The 21,654-nt window shown below is 47.0% G+C and overlaps 1 protein-coding gene across 13 annotated transcripts in view; it reads left to right on the top strand.

Annotated features, from left to right (window-relative positions):
- ARHGEF7 (Rho guanine nucleotide exchange factor 7) overlaps positions 1-14,332 on the top strand; it is a 184,035-nt gene extending 169,703 nt beyond the window's left edge. For 8 of the 13 annotated variants that reach the window (XM_074387439.1, XM_039473192.2, XM_039473193.2 and 5 more), the window contains 4 exons: positions 1,215-1,391; positions 9,476-9,575; positions 10,209-10,263; positions 11,638-14,332. In XM_074387439.1, coding sequence (XP_074243540.1) covers positions 1,215-1,391; positions 9,476-9,575; positions 10,209-10,263; positions 11,638-11,760 — 455 coding nt within the window. In that variant the 3' untranslated portion in view covers positions 11,761-14,332. Of the gene's footprint in view, positions 1-1,214; positions 6,070-9,475; positions 9,576-10,208; positions 10,264-11,637 lie in introns of those variants that run through there. The other 5 variants (XM_039473194.2, XM_039473195.2, XM_039473196.2 and 2 more) reach the window with 4 other exon arrangements.
- The last annotated feature ends 7,322 nt before the right edge of the window (positions 14,333-21,654 follow it).

Raw genomic sequence — 21,654 nt, 5'->3', positions numbered from 1 at the left:
ATGGGATTGTAGTGAAAGCAGCTCTTTTTATGTTAAGTGCTTAGTAAAATGGTTTTTAGAAGGATAATGTATTTTACCTAAAATGCAGCTCTATTCGCACATTTGGATGCCAAGAAGACTTTGTAAACCAAACTTCCTTGGTATTGATTTCTAACCCTAGGAAGCAATGGCCCTCACAGCCTGTCATGACGTAGTTCTTGCAGTCGGGAGGTCAGTTTGAGAGAAGCAGGAGCAGGGAGGGGCCAGGGCTGCTGTGTGCCTTCACTCAGCAAGGGACCCCTGCCGGCTCTGCATGGAGGGGGGCCCTGGCAGCCCAGCCTGCCTCTCAGCCCGTGGCAGTGCTCTGAGTTGCCAGCCACTCGTGATATTTCTCTCCTGCCGTGCTGTGCCACTTCCTCTGTCATTCTCCTTTTAACACCGGGGCATTTCCACTTCACGTCTCTCTTCCTGCCAGCAGAGGGTCTGCATCGGGATGGCCTGTGTGGCCAGCAGACCCAGCCGCCCACTGCACCCTGCCTGTGGGCTAAGCTCGAGTGCACCCTGGGAGCAGGTGGTGGGTTCTGGGGCTGTGGGCCCTGGCCAGGCCTTTTCTGTCCTCTTGAGCTCTCACAGTGGTTATTGATTGATCAGGTAAGTCCAGACTACCCCTGGGATTTATGGTCTTGGCAAAGAGACAGCTGAAGAAGCCCGTAAGAAATCCTTTGAAATTATTTTGCATTTGATACATCTGTTTATTGATAGGAGACAGTTTTTAATCAGCCACATAAATGGTACCTTTTGCAAATGATGTGTTAAATGAGACTATTTGTTAATTGAATGTGGAAAAGAATTGGTTAATTGCCACATGTCTATAGACTCATCTTTTGGACATGGGTGTAATTTGCAAAAGACTTCTTAAAGGAGGGCTTTAGAGCAATATCTTTTTTTTTTTTTTTTTTTTTTTAAAGGGAGCAATTTTGAAGCATTTTGTGTTAGGTTTAATTAGATAATAATCGATCTAGTTTTATTCTAAGGGTTTTGCTAACGTTCGTTACTGAAACCCAGCCATATATAAGGAGAAGTATTCATTGTTGCCAATTTTTAACAATGTTTTCTCTTTTCCTTCTCTTCCCATCACCTTTTGCTTTTGTTCCATGTTTTGGTTGTGGCTCTTCCTGTCGTTCTCCTCCTCACCCCCTGCCTGTCGCGCCTGTCCCTCCGCCCGCCCGTCTTAGCATGGCAAGGCACTGACCTGATGCATAATCACGTCTTGGCTGATGATGACCAACCAAGCCTAGACTCCTTGGGTCGTCGCAGTAGCCTTTCTCGTTTGGAGCCTTCAGACCTCTCGGAAGACTCTGACTATGACAGTATATGGACAGCCCATAGTTACAGAATGGGTTCTACATCTCGTAAGAGCTGTTGCTCATATATCTCTCACCAGAACTAATGCACTTCTGAGCTTTTCTTAACAAATGCTTGTTGTATCGCAGCCTGCTTTTCTTAGATGTTTTCTTGCTGTTCCTTGTCTCTTTTATGTGATATTTTAACAACTTTTGAGAGTGTTCCTGATATTTCCCATTGTACTTTGTGGAGGCTTAACTGCCGATGCGAGTATACATTCGAATGCCTGACTGTTGGAGGGAGGTGGTGTGTTCATATGAGCCTACACCCGAGGGTGCTCTTCGTAATGGGTACTTGTTGTTTTATAGCTCCAAGTGTTTTTTTTTTTTTTTTAAATTCTCAGTGTAGCAACTGTTTGATTTCCTTCTGCATATAGCCGTATGAACACTTTTTTATTTTATACTGAAATCACACAGGTTTGTGATCTAAGTGCCAGAACCACGGAGGAGACTCTGGCCTTATCTGTAGGGACCTAAATTTTTTAAGTATAATGAACGCTGATTAGATACTTGTGGAGAGATGAGAATGCCTGCAGCCCAGGTGCTGTGAGCCCAGTTCCAAGGGCTGTGTTCCGGTAATCATGCAGGATGGCGTGTGGGCTCTGGGCCTTGGCAGGTGCACAGACGGGCGGGCGTCACGTGTGTTCAGAGCTTGTCTCCACCTCACGGCTCTGTGCTCTTCCGTGTGCTGCGTTGTGGCCGTGAAGTGGGAGCTCTCCTTTCCAAAGGCAGAGCTTACTGTCATGGCTCAGATGTTCACTCTCATCTTCACCCCAAACTTGCCTGAATTGAAATGATTTCTGTTTTATGGCACTTAGCAAGCCTGTACCACTCTACAGTAAAATCTCTATACTAAAAGTTTAAAGTCCAAAATCTGAAGCATTCAGCCTCTGCAAGTGTAGACTACTAGCCTGTATCTGGAGAGGCATTTGGAATACTTAAAAAGTCAAGTGCTGTGGCTTCAGCACCCCTCCCCCTGGCTCCCCACCCCTGACATCCATACTTACGTTGTCTGGAAGAGCCATGGATACATCATTGTTTTCAGCAACCAGCTGCAGTGAAACTCCGTTTACAGCAACCCCATAGTGTAAAATGACAATGCCTCATTGTAATGGGATCTTGCAGTTTGTCGAAGTACTAGGTTGCCATGTTGCTCACTTAAAAAAAAAAAATCTCCCCCATTTTCCTGGGACTTGTTGTAAGGAGTTTTCACTGGCCTCACTCAGACCAGTTTCTGCTTCAGAAAGAACTGAATGTGACCTGTTGCATTCAGTTGCAGCATCAAATCCACAGCTAGTCATTGCTTGAGGGGCCGTGTTCTCTCCCATGCACGCTCTATTTGGTGTTAAAATGGAACCTTACAGTTGTGTTTTAAGTATTCATTGAAACCAGCTTCAGAAAACAAGGTGCCATCATAAATTGAGAATAACATTTTTTCCTTCTTTAGGGTGGCTGTAATTCCAGGTGGCCGTGATTTCTTTCTTCCCCACTGCCCACTCCTTCACCAAACCCACGTATTCAGTGTTCTGATCTTGTGTGTGCAGCGTGAACTCTGATGCAATATCAGTCTTGTCCTGGGAGCCAGGTCCCGCCTCTCACAAGCCCAGAGCTGCCGGGGAGCTCCTGGTAGTAGCACCTTGTTTAGAAGGTTGGGTGGCTTCATTCAGAATGGACCAAGCTGATGGCACAGGAGGCATCAGGGCAGCTGTTAATTCGAAATACTGGTCTGTTCCAAAGTAGCTACTGAACCGCTCCTGCCACAGAAGATTTTGTATTTTTATACCAATTAATAAAAATAAGTTGAGGAGCAGTCTTCTAAAATTAATCAAATCCCAGTGTTACTCTCCGGCATAGATGGGGTTTATATATGTTCAGCCAGATAATAAATGGAATTTTTGGAGAAATAAGATAACCAAAAAGTTTCTGTACTTACTGTGAGTGGATTTAGAAGTGATTCTGGTTTTTTATCTCATACAGTAGTCCTCCGGGTCAGAGAGCACCTTTCTGTTTGCCTCGAGACGACTTGTCAGTGCATTGGCTTCACTGCCTTTGCCTTCTCTCAGAGGCTGCCCATGTCACGGGCTGTGTGGACCACAACACTTACAGTTGCTGCACTTGGATTTTCCTCTAATACCAAGTATCATTTGGTTATCTTACCAGGACATTTTCATTGATATTCTGTACACCAAAGTTGTAACAGTTTCCCATCATTCCATTTTGTACCAGTTCAAGGCATTTTGACGATGCTTTTTGTTGATGCCAAGATCACTGCCTAATAATAACCTGACCTTTTCTTTGTTTGCATTTGTTTTGAATGTCTAACACCATTAGCTTTTGTGACCTGGTTAAGAAACATTAGTACCACAGGCCTGAAAAGACAGTTCTCTTGTGGCAGTGGTGATATGGCATCCAGAGGGCCAGTGTTTCTACTTTTGTGGGACTTCAGTCATGCGGATAATAGTATCTTCTGTTCATGCAATACTCTAATATCTGTGTGTACAGTTAGTATTCTAATGAAAGGATGAAGAGTCTGAACTAGAAGGTAGGTTTAAGCCATCACCAGGCCTTTGCAAATGGCCTCAAGGGTGTTCCCTTTGAAGTAACACTTGCCACAAGTATATAATAAGCTATATTAATTGTGTTTTGCATAAAATTGCCAAAACACAGTAAAGTGTATATAGTGGTATAAGATCTTGAAAAAAATCTATTTAATTGTGTTCTTTATCTGTGAATGGGAAAAGCCATTTTTAGTAGGTGACTACCATTTGAAAAACTCAATTGGATGTATATCTGAATGTTGCATTGTATTGTACAGTATGCATATTATTGTTTGTGGTTGCATATGGCAATGAAGTGTTTGTTTTATAAAAAATCTGTTATGTACAGTCGAAATAAATTTTGCATTTGCTAGCCCGTGGCTTTTAATATTTGTCACATGGGGGAGGGGAATAGCATAGTTTGCAGTTTAGTAGGATTTGGCTCCTCTACCTGAACGGAACGTCTTCCAGAGGCAGGCAGGTGACAGATAGAACACTTCTGCTGTCCTGATGGAAGAGGACACTTCACTTCCCTAAGTTAGCTATGTTCTGGACAAGACAAAGTCACTCCTTTTACATTTCTTATTTCATCTATAAAAAGTTTTCAGTCACTGGTCAGTTTGTCTTCAGAAAGAAGCATTATTTTTGCGTGTGTGCATCCATGAGAAAAAGCGCAATTTAAAAATTTTGTATTTAGACTAAGGCCGGTTTTTAATTTTTGTTTAATAAAGTGCTTGTCCAGCCAAGAAGAGAGTAATGAAACAAAATAAAGGGGAAGGAAAAGAAGTTCTTGGTGACAGGTATAGCGCTAGGACAAGGTGCAGACAGTGAATGCAGAGAACTCTCGGCACGGGATGGGAGCTTGCTTTTCCTAAGAAAAGGAAATTAGACTCCTAGAGCTATAAATAACAAAATGACTTTTGGAGAGATCTTATTAAATCATTTTTCTTCAGGTGTAGTCATATTTTGCTCCACTGTGAATACTTTTTGATTTTCAGTTGACTCTGGATGCAGATTTTAGAAGGATAATGAATTTTAAGAAGGTGAATTTTCCTGTAAATGTCCTAGGTCACTGGCCAGATAGACAGATGTTCTGTTCTGATTAACTTAAACTGTCTTTAGGCTTTTGGTACAGGGAGACATACACACGCATGCGTGCACACCACACCGGTGCCTGGACTGGACAGTGGACGCTGCATTGTTGCTGAAGCAGTTAGTTGTGTGTTGTCAGATAAGGCCCCAGAATGGTGTCTGACAGCCAAGCATGGCAGTCGTGAGTCAGTACTTGGAGCCCCAGGGGTTGATCACCACTGTGTTGCTGGTGTGGCAAGTCATCTCGTCTATGAAATGGAAATACTGGATTAGATCTGTGTTTCTTAAACAAAGCTCTATAGTTCTCTAGAGATATGTGAATATTTGGGGTGGAGAAGGGGCGGGGTTCTCAGACATCTCTAAAATTTTCATTTTTGTGCTCATGTTAACACACGTGTACCAGGCTTCTCTGGATCACACCTCCGAGTGAGTGTTGGTGTGGGGTCCTGGTGCCTTCCGGGGTTTCCAGCCACATGGTGCACAGCAACCCCTGAGTGGAATGGTTGCTGCAGGATTTTTCAGCACTTGGTGGGTAGACACTGAGCATCTACAGGCACATTCTTGGAGTCCTTGAGGTTGAGAAGTACTGGATTGGTGTTAAATATGAATCATTTCATTATATTCATGTTTTTCTTATTCCCACCTCCATATGGAAATAATAACCAACCAATTTTGTGTTTGTGGTTATCAAAACAGATTATAAGCTGATCTAGCACTTCTCAAAATGTTAGCCACAAAACCACAAGATGTTAATAATTATGATTTGTAAAAGAAAAAAAAGTTCAGCCCTCAAATGCATTTCAGAAATTCTGAATTAAGATTGAGTATTTTTACGGCAGATTTCATCAAAGCTTATATTGCCCTACACCATGAATCTCCAAGAAATGTAGCACCCAGCATTTCCTGAAATGATGTTGCGGAACCCCTCTCATCTCCCAGAAACAGAAAAGTTTGGGAAACACAGATCTCGACTGTGCTAGAACCATCATGAATGTGTTCTCCTATGTCTGAGCCTCTGTTATGGATTTTAAATAAAGTGACAGAAAATTCTCTGATAATTCTGTTAAAATTGTTTTTCCAACCTAGGTAACTTGAGAAAAATGTGCCGTGATGCCTCTAAAAACACTTTAATAGTTTCTGAGATAACTTGTTAAATCTGCTTTCTAAAACTTTGTTCTTTAAAGAAATAGTTAACTTACATTGTAAACTTGCCTAGGCATTTCTTTTGTTGATTTTTGAAAGGCTGTAAAAATTTTCATTTTAGAAAAATTGTTGAAAACTAGGCAGATTATTTGAATTGTGTGATGTCTAGGCGTGTTAATAATCCTATTTACAAGCGGCCTTGGCATTTTTAAGATCCATAGATGGCATTTTTCACATTAGTACATTTCAGGAATCAAGCAGTTAGTACATCCTGTCTGTAACACCACGTTTGCCAGGTCACATTTGTATATCACCAAATCCTTCCTGCATGCTTTTAAGTGTAGCTGTAGACATAAGACCTGTACCATGCGTGTGCAGTAACTGTACCGGTTCTTAAAGGCTTAGATGCTGCATAATGGAGTGACTTTCATCTTTATGAGTTTATCTGTTAAAAGAGTCTTACAAAATGTAATATGTAAATCCTCAGAACAGCTCTAGAGAAGTAGTTTGGTTGTTCTGCTTTATAAAGAATGAAATTGAGACTCGGTGCTTAAGTGATGTGCCCAGGTGAAGACTCACCACAAGGGGTGTCCCAGCTCTGGCTGGAGGCAGTGGACACACGGCTCATGCCTCGTGACTCCTGTATGGAAGTTGACGCCGTGTCTGACCCATTTCTTTAAGGTTGACACTCTTTGTGAAATATTGAAAATATTGATTCTGGAAACAACAGGTGATATAAACAGGTGGTCTAGGAAGCTAGAAGAGACAAAAATAATTGAAATATGGAACTTGATCTGCCTGATGCGCAGTTACCTCACTTTTTCCAGTGTCTCGTTAGCGACTCCATTTGAAGAAATGTGTTGCAGACCTGAATGTGAGATACACGAGTAATACCTTCCGTGGATTTGTGACTCTAACACAGTCACCAACTGTCTGGGCTCAAAGCAGGACAAATGGGTAAATGGTGGGAAAACTAGGAGTTGACTAAAGTGTACAATGTTGTCGGTTTACTTTACTTTGCAGGGAAGAGTAAGTGAAGCCATTTGATTTCTTCACATGTGGTATAAATATCTGAATCTTTATGAATATTCTGGGTTTTCAATGTTTTTTATTTTCTATGAAATTACTTTCTGTATCTTCTGGGCACATAGCACATGAATTAATGTTTCCTTGAAGGAACATGGGTACCCTTTGCATCTGTATGAGAAGCTCTGGCAGCTTCTCCACCTGGCTAGCACCCCACGCTTCTGCTGTAATCTCCTTCACAAATCAGTTTCCATCCTAAGCAGTATCTTCTCGTGTGGCTCACGTGTCACAGCAGCACACCCGTTAGCCTGGAAGGGCCTACCCGAAGGCAGCCCAGAGCGAGCCGTCCTCAGGGTCCCCTCCTGTGGCCTCTGGGAGCATGGGCACCTGGAACCATGGGAGCCCTCACAGCCTGAAGGGCTGTCCCCATCCTTGTCTCCTGGGCCTGTAGAGATTCTGTGGGCTGACACTGTCAGCCTCATGTTTTTAAAAACATCTTTCTGAAATCCGGCCTCAACGTTCTGTCCAAAAAGTTATTCCCGAGACGTAGGTTACGGTGTGCACGGGTGGGTGGACTGTGGCCCAGGGGATGCATGTGAGGAGCTGTGCCCCGGCCTTCCTCCCTCCCTCCCTCCCTCCCTCCCTGACAGTGCCAGGTCTGCTGCTGCCAGCTGGTAGCACAGTGGGGATACGACAGTGTGAGCGGGAGGGAGGGTTGCCTTTAAAGGGGCATTTGACCCACTTTAACACAGATGCAGGTGTGCCAGCCATGACTTGTGATGGAATTTTAAGTGCTGCATTTGATCTAAGATCCTGCAGTTACCCTTATTTCCCATTATTGATGTGACAGGTGTCTCCTGAAGCTTGTGCTGCATGACATAGAGTGGCACTTGGTTGCTTTCCCAGGACTTACTCTTCTTATGCCTGAGAGGATGACGGAATGCAATGTTTTGATTTTGCTCAGTCCCTGGATTTCCAGTTTCCCAGGGGTGCCATTCTGAGGGGTAGAGCAGGTTTTGCAGATGCACGAGGGGCAGCATGTGGCCAGTGAGTGCCAGTCCTGGCCCCGTTGCCTTCTGCTGTGGAAGTAGCAGTGGTGCCCTCGCGTGTCAGGAACGTCTTGTGAGCCATCTTACCGAGCTTTGGCATCACGGTTAACTGTGTTCCGCTCGGGCATAAGCGTGCAGTGAAGTGCTGGTGAAGCCATTCTTTAAGATCCTGTCTTCGTAATACACTAGTATTGTATTGAGCTCTCCCATGACTGAGGCTGCACGGCAAGTGCCTTTCTTATGATCTGACAAACTTCCAGGAGCAAGGAAAGGCAAGCCAGAAGACAGACGCAGCAGGTGGAAGCACTGTTTCCACAGTCAGCATGTCTCCAGCACCAGTGTGCTTTCTTCACGGAGAAATGTCACAGTGCCACTTACAGGCGTCTGTGTTCTGCGATAGATGATAGCTTTCTTCTGATTGGCCTCTGGTATAAGTTTTCAAAAATATAAATGGTACACATTATCATACTATATAATCTTCAAGAAAATATTATTTAAGATTTTCTCCCTTGCGTTGTTAAATAGAATTTGAATTCTCTTCCTCACCTTTTAAAATGAGTATTTTGATTTCCTCATTTCTAAAGTACATATTTTGCAGCATTTATTGAGGGCCTGTCCCATATAAGCTCTCGTGTGAGTGTTGGTTATATGACACAAATGCTCCTCTGACATTGTGAACAGTTTATTTCCTTTCATTAAGAAAAATGTTTATATTCCAGAAATATAAATTTTTCATAAAGAACTAAATAATAAAATTTGCTTTTTCTAAACCATATGCTATGATGCTGTAATATCTTGATTATTAAATGTTGCTGTAGCGTGAAATGTTTTTATTGCCAGATCTTTGATTTATAAACACTGTATATGTTCTGCTTGGTCTCATATGTCTTTCTGAAACTCTTGGAATAATGGGTCAAAATGGGATGAATATCCAGAGCAGTACAGTCACAACCTTTAGCTTCCCCCCTGTTGAAAATGTTAGGGTTGAAACCATTCATAATTCAGATTTTTAAAAGGCTTCAGTTTCCTTTCCTCTGTATGGCTTTGGTCGCGAGGCCTGGGCTCAGTAGACAGAGGTGAAGAAAACTGATAAAAGATGTCCTCCTGTAGCTTGCCTGGATGAACATTTTAAAATGCATAGTTGCTAGAATTTCATATTTAAGTGATGTTGTGTAGTCAAGTTATTTTTCTTCAGTTGGCCATGGTATTCGCCTGAGGTTTGTTTATTATGTTTTCATGATCCTAGGTTCACGCAAAGAATCTGCTCCACAAGTTTTGCTTCCAGAAGAAGAGAAAATTATAGTTGAAGAAACTAAAAGTAATGGTCAGACAGTGATTGAAGAAAAGTAAGATTTCTTCTTCTAGTATTCTAAAGCAGGCATTTGACCTCTGCAGTGGGGTAGTAGAGTCTGAACAACTCCCTGAGGGTGGGGGTATGACCTCAGAGGCTTCACTTTTTTTTTTTTTTTTTTTTTTTTTTGAGACGGAGAGTCACTCTAGTCACCCAGGCTGGAGTGCAATGGCACGATCTTGGCTCACTGCAACCTCTGCCTCCTGGGTTCAAGTGATTCTCCTGCCTCGGTCTCCTGAGTAACTGGGATTACAGATCCGCACCACCACACCCAGCTAACTTTTGTATTTTTAGCAGAGATGGGATTTCACCCTGTTGGCCAGGCTGGTCTCAAACTCCTGACTTCAGGTGATCCGCCCGCCTCAGCCTCCCAAAATGCTGGTATTACAGGCGTGAGCCACTGTACCTGGCCAGAAGATTCACTTTTAAAATGTCATCATAGACTGAAGCTCCCTTGATTAGGCTTCAACCTGCCATCCACAGAGGTCAGCAGTATTTAGACAGTCCACAGGCTAGGGCAGAGCAGCCCCGTGCACTCCACTCAGCTTCGTAGTGTCTCCTGGTAAGTTTCCATGTGTCCTCTCCAGGCCTCACCCGGTTTATGTGCGTGCTCTGTTTCCTATTTCAGGAGTCTTGTGGATACCGTATACGCATTAAAGGATGAAGTGCAAGAATTAAGACAGGTACGTCATAATCCAGCTTTCAGTTTTTTTTGTTTTTTCAAATGGGGGGAAAAAAACACTATATTAACAAGAAGCTGGCCAGGTGTGGTAGCTCACACCTATAATCCCATCACTTTAGGAGGCTGAGGTAGGCAGATCACCTGAGGTCAGGAGTTTGAGACTAACCTGACCAACATGGCAAAAACCTATCTCTACTGAAAATACAAAAATTAGCCGGGCATAATGGCAGGTGCCTGTAATCCCAGCGACTCAGGAGGCTGAGGCTGGAGAGTCACTTGAACCCAGGAGGCAAAGGTTGCAGTGACCTGAGATCACGCCATCGCACTCCAGCCTGGGCGACAGAGCAAGACTCTGTCTCAAAAAAATTACATATAAATAAAAATAAGCTGATTGTCTATAAGCAAAAACTAAAAGGAAGTTGTGTCTTTCAGTAGTCTAGCAGATAAAACAATTGGTTGTCTGTAAAGTGATTTGTTTAAACTTTTTTTTTTTTGACAATACTGATTTTGATGTCATAAATCATTGCAAATTCTGTTGGAAGATTAAGTTTAAAATATCGAAAGTTCTGTCTGGTGACAAATCCTGCAGGGTGCCCCTGAGATTAGCCTCTGCCGCTGGATGGTCCTTGGCTTCCACAGCCAGGTCAGCGGGCCAGATGTGGTGACTCAGCAGGGGCGTTCTGGACATTGGCACGTAATAGGAGTATGAGTGGCTTTGGCCCCCTGTCCAGCGAGACGGGGGAAGGTTGGGATGTTGTTTTGGCCGAGGAGTGGCCTGAGGAGTGTGGCCTGGATAGAGAGCTGAGAGCAGGTTGCCGTGTGGGACTGCACAGTTCTCCGCCATTGCACGCAGTGTCCGCTGGGCTTCCAGGTACCTCTGGCTGGCGGGCGTGCTCCCATGTTCACGCTTTGTCCCTAGCAGCAGCACGCATCCCAGCGCACGTGCCTCCTCATCCCGACGTGCCCGGGTTCAGCTGCGCGGAGCAGGAGCTCACTCTCTTACTCCTGCACCTGTCTGTTGCTGTTACTTCTAGTCCTTTCTGTAACTGGAAGGTGGTTATAAATGCACAGAAAGGCTGGGTAGGAGCTATCCCATCTGCAATTTCCAGCCAGTTTCTTACGGTATGTTCTATAGAGATTCATTTGTGGACTTCATAGCCATTAGGACCGTTTCCATCCCGGAGCAGCTGCAGAGTCAGGCACCGCCACCCTGTCCAGGTGGTTAAGCTTCATGGACCCCTGTGACCTCACAGTCCACAGGCAGCTCACGGAGGAGTTCATGAATTGAGGTCCTAGCTCCTCGAGGATACGCATTTGGGGAAAGGAAACCCTACGCAGTACCAGAGAGAGTGAGCATAATCTGCTTAATTTACAGGACAACAAAAAGATGAAGAAGTCTCTAGAGGAAGAGCAGAGAGCCCGCAAAGACTTGGAGAAGCTGGTGAGGAAAGTCCTGAAGAACATGAACGACCCTGCCTGGGACGAGACCAATCTGTAAGGGACGTCCTCAGTTCTTCTGTCTAAGGCCAGTTCTGAAGGGTGCGCTCAGGACCACAGGGCAGGGTTGGGCGGGGCGCCACCCTGCTCTCTGTACATAGAACAGCTGGAGCTTATTCTGCGAATGGAGACGATCAACCATCACCGAAGAATCCAGACGGGAGGGATCAACTCTGAGGACCGGAGCTGCATCAATCCCACTGCGAACATCTCAGTTACCTCATTCCGCAATAAGTTCAGTGACTTGACTAAAAGGCTTGGTTGTCCAGGCTTTTCATTGAATATATAAATATTATATATACATGTTTCTTGTAAATACCCCAGTTTGAATGCATACCCGTGGTGGTTCTGTCGGGGCTAATCCCCGTGCTAGGATGACCCTTTCCAGCTACATGACTGAGAAGTCCTAGGCCCACACCCACCGGAAGCAAAAGCCTGGTGGACGTCTGGCTCGTCCTTCACCATTATGGCCGCCTCCGTGCTGTGATAGTACGTCCCATGTCGGTCTTTCTAAATGACCTTACTTATACCTGCAGAGGTACACGTCAGTCCCATTCAGAAGTCTTAAAGCAGTGTGTCAGTCCCAGACCTGCAGAGTTCTGAGGGCAGCTTGCTGGCTGGCAGACTCGGTCTTGGCCTGGAGGAAGGGCCTGTGAGGCACCGCGGCGTCCACCTGGAGGCGTTTGCTGCTGTCCGCTGAGGACTGTGATTCTCAGATAAGTTTGCTGCGTTTTGGGAGATGACACACGTTTCTGTATAGGCTAGTTCAGTAATAACAAAATACGGTTTTGTCCTCCCTTAAAGAGAGATCTTACTAGAACCTGTAAACTGTAAATAGAATGTATTATTTATTGTAAGTCACTGCAGCTGATGAAAGCAGATGGAGGTCATGCTGCAGGCTGGTACTGATGGGTGGAGTTTGGCTGTCAGGTCAGACTCCCCCTGAGGTCCGCATCACCATTGGCTGCAGCCCGCAGGGTTCAGTGCTCACCGAAAGGAAACTCCCCTCTTTCAGCAAGAATAAAGCAACAGACATCTTAGGTTCCACTAAGTAATGCAGGCATAAACAGGGAGCGTTTCCCCACTGTGTCCCAGTGCATAGGAGACGGGGGAAGGAAGCCTGTCCTCGCCATGGCTTGCTGGGCCCAGGCTAGCTCTTCAAAGCCCGTGCCGTCCTCAACGGCGGCTTGCTGGGCCCAGGCTGGCTCTGCAAAGTCTGTGCAGCCTGCGGCAGGTTTTCGTTCTGCTTCAGCAATAAATCCTGGTGATCACAGGGACTTTGCTTTTGGTTTCCCCTCCCGCGAAGAGGTTGGTTTTAAAATGAGATACACTTTTCCATGGAACAATTGTTCTATCTTTAAAAGCCAGAATTGCAGCACCGTGGATTACTGGTCTCAGAACAACTCACTTGGCATCAGATTTAACTTTTACGATTTTCAGTCTATTGGCCAAATTGCCCTTTAACTGCACTCGAATCCTTGGTCTTCTGATGCCTTTGAGGGTTCTGTTACTGTTTACAGTTCTTCCTGGTCCTTGATAATTCTAGTCTCTGGTGCCCAGCAGTCCCTTCCAGCCTCCTGCCCTTCTCTGGCCACAGGGTCTGTCTGGGCTCAGCATGGACCTAGCCCATGCTGCAGAATGTGGCCTCACTTGGACTTTTCATTAGGATTGCCAGCTTCCTAAACTTAGCATAGTACTCACTCATGCCGGCGCAAGCAAAGCTCAACACTTCCTGTTTTGGTAAGCTTGAGTTTTGCAAGTTATTTTTTGGTGATGCGTAAGACATTGCAGTGGGAAACCATTTAACCTGAGTGTGTTGAAGTTTGCTGTTGTAGCAGGTGTTAACTCAGGAACAACTCTGATCTCTCCGCCCCTCTGCCGGGAGGCGACATCCGTGTCTCCTCGGAGCCGGTTGCTGTCCCATCTCCTGCAGACCTGCCTTAATGCTCAGATTGAAGTATTTCACAAGAATACTTGTGTTTTTAACAGCCCTTCCCCTGGATGGTGTGGCCACAAGGGCCTCATGTTACTGCATTGCCTTTTCTTTCTGTGGATCCAGTATCTTCCTCGGCTTTTTAGGGAACAGGAAAAATGTGTCTGAGAGCAACTCTTTTTAAAAACCTGCCCTGTTGTATATAACTATCTGTTTCACCATGTGACCTCCCAAGGGGGTGGGAACTTGGTAGAAACTGGGGCCACGATTTGCCCGAGGGTTACTCCTTTGCTCTCACCTTGTCTGGATGAGGAGATGAAGCCATTTCTTATCCTGTAGATGTGAAGCACTTTGAGTTTTCAGCGATGTTGGGATGCAGCATCCGAAGCTCCTTCCATCACACTCGGTGGCGTCTGTATTTGTCCACATGCGCTGGGCGTCTGGGACCTTGAACGCCTGCCGTGGTCCTGTGGACTCCTTCATGCCAATCATTTCTTCACCTCTGGGACACCCAGGGCGCCCGTTGACAAGTGTGAAGAAACTCCTAATTTAAATGTCATAGACGATGTCCTAGTGTTGACTACTACAATGTTGATGCTACACTGTTGTAATTATTAAACTGGTTATTTTTCTTATGTCACAGAGTGTGCCACATCATCCTCTTTCATGTGTTTTCCATGGGCTTGATGGCTTTACAGTTTCTTTGGGCTGTCTTAGATTTAAAAATCCTGTATGTTTTTGATACTGGAAGATTTCATGATTCTTTTCAAGTCTAGAGTTTGCGAAAATGTGAAGATTTTTAAAGACAAGGAAAGAACACTGGAAGTCTTAGGAAGAAAACCTGCAGTAACAGGTCACGCCGGTAGGCTCAGCGCCCGGGTCCTCACCTGTGCCTGGAAAAATGACCTTCATTCTGGAGGGCGCTCAGGACACGGTTTTGTGGGATCACATAAGCGAAAACTTCCTTGAAGGGATCTGTGGGGTCCCCTTTAGGAGCTGTCGTAAGACAAAAGGAAATTGCTCGTGGGTGTCCTCGTGTGGCTTTGGTGTCAACAAGGGTGTCTTCTGGAAGGGTGTCTGGAAGAACCGAGTGGCGTCTCCTGTCCATGGACCTGGCTCAGGCGTGTCCACAGCTCTGCTGCACGTTATTTCAGCCAGCCAGAGGTCAGGCAGCCACACGCAGTGTCCAGGCAACTGTGGCTTACTGTAGGAGCCCAAAGGAGGTCAGGATCTAAGTTTTCAAGGACTTTAATCATTTCAGCCTAAAACAAGTAGACGTTCAGAACTTCATTTCTGTTGATCTGCATTGTGACAGGAGTGTGTGATGCATAAGTCACCTAATTTGAATTGTTACCTTATTGGTGGAGTAAGCAGGTATTTGTACTCAGGACCTCACCAGTAATGAAAAACTAGCATGTGTATGAGCCACGTGTACTGTTTTTTAACTGTCTACTGTTTTTAAAGGTATACTAAGCCATGTATACTTTTTACTTTGTTTTCTTGCATAACTGTTTTTCCCATAAGCAGGTATTATTTTCCTAATTAAAAAGTAGCATGTACTTGAGTTTTTAATTGTGAAAATAATACTTGTTTATGGGGAAAAGAGAAACAGCATACCAGGATATAAAGTAGAAAGCGTGTACTCTGCTGCCCAGAGCCCTGCCCCTGTTCTCCGGAAGTGGCTGTGCCTAGGCTCCCTTCATTCTTCTGAGCAAATGGCAGTGTGCAGTGTCTGTGTTTAACTTTTTTCCCAGCAAGTGAGATTGCATTAAATATAATATTTCCTAATTTGCCTCTTTGAACCTTATCTTAGATATCTTTCCATATGGGTATATATAGTTCAGCCCTTTCACTGTCTTTGACCTCGGCATAGATATTCTACTGAGTGAAGGCACGCAGCCACCTCTGAGTCGGTACTTGGGAGGCACAGTCACTGTTGCAGATATGCTCTGCTGAGTAACCTTATGTGAACAGCTGTGCAGCTGTGCACAGATAGCTCAACGATTTAACTTCTGGAAATGTTTGTGCGTTTTTAACTTTGATAGAATTTGCCAGATTTTTACGCGGTGTTTTGGAAATTACACTCTTGGCAGTCACACAGTTCCGGTTTCTCAAGGAAGGAACGCAGCCACGATGCCAGGGGAAACCTGTCTTCATTGCCGACGGCTTCTCATGGAAGCCGCGGACTCCGCACCAGCCTGGCTTTGGAAGTGGGGAAGATTGGGCTGGGTGGTTCTTTGCTGTCCCGGGCTCCTTGCTCATCTTTCCAAAGTGTTATCAAACTCGCCCTTGTCTAGGATTATAACCTCCTCCCTAGCTTGGCCCCGTCCGCTCCGTATTTCTCTAAGGCACGCAGAGTGGGCAGGGCCTTCCTGCAGCACCTGGGGGCTCTCAGAAGATGTCAGTTCCTGCCCGCCCTCCCCACCTAAGGAGCGGATTTCTGAGGGTGGGATCCAGGAATCTGATTGTGAACACAGCCCAGTGCCGTTAGTGCCTGTAGTAACGTGTACTGATGCCCATCTAGGTGGGCTGCTCAGTCAGGTCTTTTGGATTTCTGTGCGCAATGGTTATTTGGTGTCTGGGCGACCACAGGAGGAGGACGTGTGACCGGCCCGTGTGCGGGAATGAGCCTGGCGTCCCCAGCACTGTGGCATCCCGGTCAGTCAGGAGGGATGTTCTTTGCCGTATCACCAAGAAAGAGCCAGTGCTGCCCGTCATCATTGGAGAGGGTCGTCCATTCTAAAACAGGATCAGGTTTTACAAGTGTTAAAGAGCTTTGGGAATTGGGGGAGGTGAGATGAACTATGTCTTTGGGGGTCAGTCCTGTCTCCAGCCCTCCACAGTGGCTGTAGAGGGTCTCGCAAACGCAGCCCTACTTCCTCCCTGGCCCTCAGCAGATGTTGGACCGCTTACAGAAAGATGCAAGCTGCTGGGAGGGAACTGCCTTCCCTGCTTACCACACCTAAACCCTGCCTCCACTTGCCCGGCTGCTGTGTCCTGTTTCAGTGGAAGAACTCGCCCACGCCCCTAGCCCAGGGGCTTCCTCGCTGGCTTGGGAGACTGCCTCTCCTCTCCTGCCTTCCTGAAAGCCAGACTCTTCTCTCGGCTGCTGTGTCTGTTGTATTTGTTACGGAAAATGTCAACTTACACAGAAGCAGGATAATGAGTGATGATTGCTCTCTGAGATTTATGAACATTCCAGGCCCTGTGACCCCTGGTCTGTTCTAGAATGAAGGGAATAGCTGTGCAGTCCCAGGAGGAAAATGCTATGATCGTATGATTAGATTCATACATTTAGTTACAGTTCAGTATCCACTTGTGGAGATGAAGCCAGTTGCAGACCAGGAATGAAAGGGAAGTTCTTTAGTCTGATTGAGTGCATTTACCAAAAAAAACTATCTATATAAGAAGGCTAGTAACTCTCAACCTCTACTCCGCAGGGCTTGAGGGTGGAGCAAGACAAGGAAAAGGGGCAGGGGAGCAGGTTGTAAAGAAATAACTACAACAATTAGACTGTTTTTTATGTAGCAAATACAAAAGTACTGCAGTTAAATAGTTAGAATTAATAATGCTACCAGATACAAGATCTATATAGAAATTTTCTATAAATCAGGAACAAATAGACAAGATATTAAATAGGAATAAAATGAAAAATATGCAAGGCCTTCATGTAGAAAACTACAGAACATGCTTGAAAGAATTTAGAGCAGGTCCAAATTAACGGAGTGATGTGCTGGCTTAGAGGGCTGCGTGGGAGGCATCAGTTCTCCCGTTGCTTGGCGGATTCCATGCCATGGCATTCAAGTCCCGTGAGTTTTTCCCCCCTTTCCTGAATCTTGGAAAAACAATTTATGTGGAAATGCAGAGTGCCAAGAACAGCTGAGAGCCACGCGCCGACACAGAGCGAGACGGGAAGACGTGGTGCAGGATGATGAGGCTTAGGCGTCCACCCCGGGGGTGGTGCCCCGGGAGGGACGGGTGAAGGTTACTTCAGGGGTCTGGCTATAGAGCAGTGGGGAAAGGACAACCTTCCCAGTCGGTAGTTCTTCTTGGCCAGCAGTTTTTCCATGGGGACGAATGTGAACCTTGACGCCTCCCTCACACTGTCTCCATTAATCCTAGGTGGATTTTAAATTTAAATGTGCAGGGGACACCGAGCGTGGTGGCTCATGCCTGTGATCCCAACACTTGAGGAGACTGAAATAGGTAGATTGCTTCAGCTCAGGGGTTCAAGACCCCATCTCTAGTGAAAATACACAGAAAAAAAGCCAGGTGTGGTGGTGCATGCCTGTGGTCTCAGCTACTCGGGAGGCTGACCTGAGAGGATTTCTCGAGCTCCCTGGGTGGCAGTTGCAGTGAGCCAAGATCACGTCACCGCAGTCCAGCCTGGGCAACAGAGTCAGACCCTGTCTCAAAAAATAAAAATGTGCAGGGTAAGTAAGAACCCTTGAGAAAATTATGTGGGAGAATATCCTCATGACCTTAGAGTTAGGAAAGATTTTTAACAGGACACACAAAGCTCCGATCACAAAGATGAATAATGACTACATTAAAATTAACATGATGGGTGATAGCCTGCTCATCAGGACGGCGCTGAGAAGGTGCAGCAGCGCTGTAGGGAGTGAGAGCAGCACATGCCCAGGGCCACGCAGCAAATCAGCAAGAGAAAGACAGCTTAGACAAGGCAAAAGATTTGGAAGAGATTTCACAGAGTATCCACAATGGCCAGTCAGCATAAAAGTGTGGTGGCTCATGCCTGTAATGCCCACACTCCAGGAGGCAGAGGCAGGCAGACTGCTTGAGCTCAGGGGTTCAAGACCCCATCTCTAGTGAAAATACACAGAAAAAAAGCCAGGCATGGTGGTGCATAACATCAAGGTCTCGGAGAGACCAAGTTCCCCTCTGAGCTCAGGGGCCTCTTCTGGGCACTCCTGCAGTGGCTGGCAGCATCTGCTCATTGTGGTGGAGAGATGGAGGCCCATTTTCCGGCTGACCGTAGGCCGGAGGTTGCTTGCCCCTTGGCTGCTAGTCATTCTCTCCGGTTCCCACCCCCTGGACCCCTCACACACTCCAAAGCCAGCAGGAGAATCTCTGACTTCAGCCAGGACAGAGTGCCGCATTTCGTGCCATAATTACAGGAGCCAGGATCACACCGACTTTGCCCTATGATGCAGCTGAATCCTGGGGGTGACCCTGCCTTACTCAGATCCCAGGGGTGACCACGGATCCCGGGGGTGACTGTGTCCTAGTCACGGATCCTGGGGGGGTTGACAGCATCCTGTTCACAAATCCCAGAGGTGGCCCTGCCATATTCAGAGATCCTGGGGAGTGACAGCATCCTGGTCACAGATCCCAGGGTGATCCTGTCATAGTCACGGATCCTGGGGGTGACTGCGTCCTAGTCACGGATCCTGGGGGTGACAGCATCCTGTTCACAAATCTCAGGGGTGGCCCTGCCATATTCACAGATCCTGGGGGTTGACAGCATCCTGGTCACAGATCCTGGGGGTGACACCGTCCTAGTCACGGATCCCGGGGGTGACCCCATTCTAGTCACAGATCCTAGGGTGACCCTGTCCTAGTCACGGATCCCGGGGGTGACCGCGTCCTAGTCACGGATCCCGGGGGTAACCGCATCCTAGTCACGGATCCCGGGGGTGACCGCGTCCTAGTCACGGATCCCGGGGTGACCGCGTCCTAGTCACGGATCCTGGGGGTGACCGCGTCCTAGTCACGGATTCTGGGGGTGACCGTGTCCTAGTCACGGATCCTGGGGTGACCGCGTCCTAGTCACGGATCCTGGGGGTGACTGCGTCCTAGTCACGGATCCCGGGGGTGACCGCGTCCTAGTCACAGATCCTGGGGGTAACAGTGTCCTGATCTTGCCTGGCCCTCACAGGGTGGGGGTGGACACAAGGGGCAGGAATCTTGCAGCACCTTTGAATTCTGCCCACCGGGCTATGCAGTGCCACTCCTCGGAGTACGCCCGACAGAAATGACCCACATGGTTTGAATGGTTAAGTAGAGGTAAATGTGCATGTCGCACCAAAGTTCTGCTTAGCAACATGGGTGAGGCTATGAACATAACATTGAAGGAATTGAGGCCAGATGTAGAAACACACCCAGGGATTCAGTTGATGTGAAGTTAGAACGTTGAACCGTAGGATATAGTGATACAAGCTCAGGCGGCAAAAGTGTAAAGAAAAACAAGAATGCGATTCCCCTAAACAGCAGGCCTGCTTTGAGCTGGTGGAAATGCCCTTGGGATGGAGTTTTCTGATTGGAGTCATGGTGAGGGGACCTGGCAGAACCAGGGCCTTCCCCGTGAGGAACCTTAAGCTTTTCAAGAAGGCGGGCGTGTCTCCAGTGCCATTCTCTGAGTGAGGAGCACGTTGACAGAAGTGGGTTGCCCAGATATGACCCAGGCAGGGGTTGAAATGGACCTTCTGATGGGAAGTCTTTCCTGGAGGAGGGTCAGCTCCCAGGCAAGAACTCACTTTGCCCGTCCGTGGCACTGACCTGCCCAGGACCTCAGCTGCCTCGAATGTGGACTCAGGGGAATTTTGATTCCGGGAATGATGCTGCCAAGGCCAGAGCATTGCTTTTGTTGACAGATTTAGGGAGGGCGTGGGAATCTGAAACTACACACGAGAGCCTCCTAGAACATCTATGGCCCCACAGGAGCCACATGTATCTGTGGAACGGTGGAGAGGACACTGGGGCTCCTCTCGCTGAGACGGCAGAACAAGAAATGGGGAGAACAGTCTCAGATTTGTTTGTTTGTTGTTTGAGATGGTGTCTTACTCTGTTGTCCAGGCTGGAGTGCAGTGGCGCGATCTCAGCTCACTGCAACCTCCGCCTCCCAGGTTCAAGGGATTCTCTTGCCTCAGCCTCCCAAGTAGCTGGGACTACAGGCACCCACCGCCATGCCCAGCTAATTTTTTTTATTTTTAGTAGAGATGGGGTTTTGCCACATTGGCCAGGCTAGTCTTGAACTCAGGGCTGCAGGTGATCCACCCATCTCTGCCCCTCAGAGTGCTAGGATTACAGGCATGAGACACCACACCCAGCCCAATCTCAGATTTAAATTTACTTTTATTTATTTGGGCTTCAGCTTGCAGTAGCAAGGAGATTTAGCTTGCAGACGTCAATTTTCCCACAGTTTCATCAGGAAAGAGTTCATATGAGGACGTGTGGTATCCACGTGTTGCTGACAGTACGTCATCAGGACGTCTGAGTCTGCGCTGTCAGGTCCGTGTAGTTGGAAAGGGTCCCCACACACATGCCGAGTATCCGATATTTGCCCCTAAGAATGAAAGTGGGTTACTCTTGTTCCTTGGTGTGTGTCATGATTTTTGTTGAATACTGGACATTTTACATCATGACAGCAACTCTGGATTCCAGAGAGCAGTTACTGGAGTTTTGTTCATTAAATAACGTGTCTGGACGAGATCTGTGAAGTCTGCTCCCCGTCAGTGTGGGCACCTGTGTCGGCACTCAGTTTTGGCTGGGTGTCGGGGGGACTGTTTTCATTCTGAGTTTTGGTGGGTTTTGCTCTTTGCCTGCATGATTGAGCTGGAGGTTGCGCTGAGGCTTGGCTGGAGCTGGTGCTCCCACAGCTGGGGACAACATGGCCTCCCCTCTGCTAGGGCTCTGTGGGCAGGCTGGGAGCACAGGCACCTCTTCCTCCAGCTCTCTGAGTGTGCCCTCTGGGCATGTCCCAGATGTTCCAGCAGCACCTGGCCAGGGAGGCAGGCCTAGACCCTCCAGTGCACCCGCCTCCGGCCTCCCCCGGCCCCTCTCCCTGGCCTGCCATGCTGAGTCCTGCAGTGGGTCCCCACCCTGCTTTTGGACACCCTGCAGGGAAGCACCCCCAGTGGAGAGCTGGGCTCCACCTTGTTTCCGCCCCTCAGAGACCTCAGCTGTGCTGTCTGCTCTTTAGTGCCTAGTAGCAGGAGCCAT

The sequence above is a fragment of the Saimiri boliviensis genome, chromosome 16 (assembly GCF_048565385.1).
Source record: "Saimiri boliviensis isolate mSaiBol1 chromosome 16, mSaiBol1.pri, whole genome shotgun sequence".
Lineage (NCBI taxonomy): Eukaryota > Metazoa > Chordata > Mammalia > Primates > Cebidae > Saimiri > Saimiri boliviensis.
Note: the sequence above shows the minus strand (reverse complement) of the source record. Positions and strands in the feature narration are given on the sequence as shown.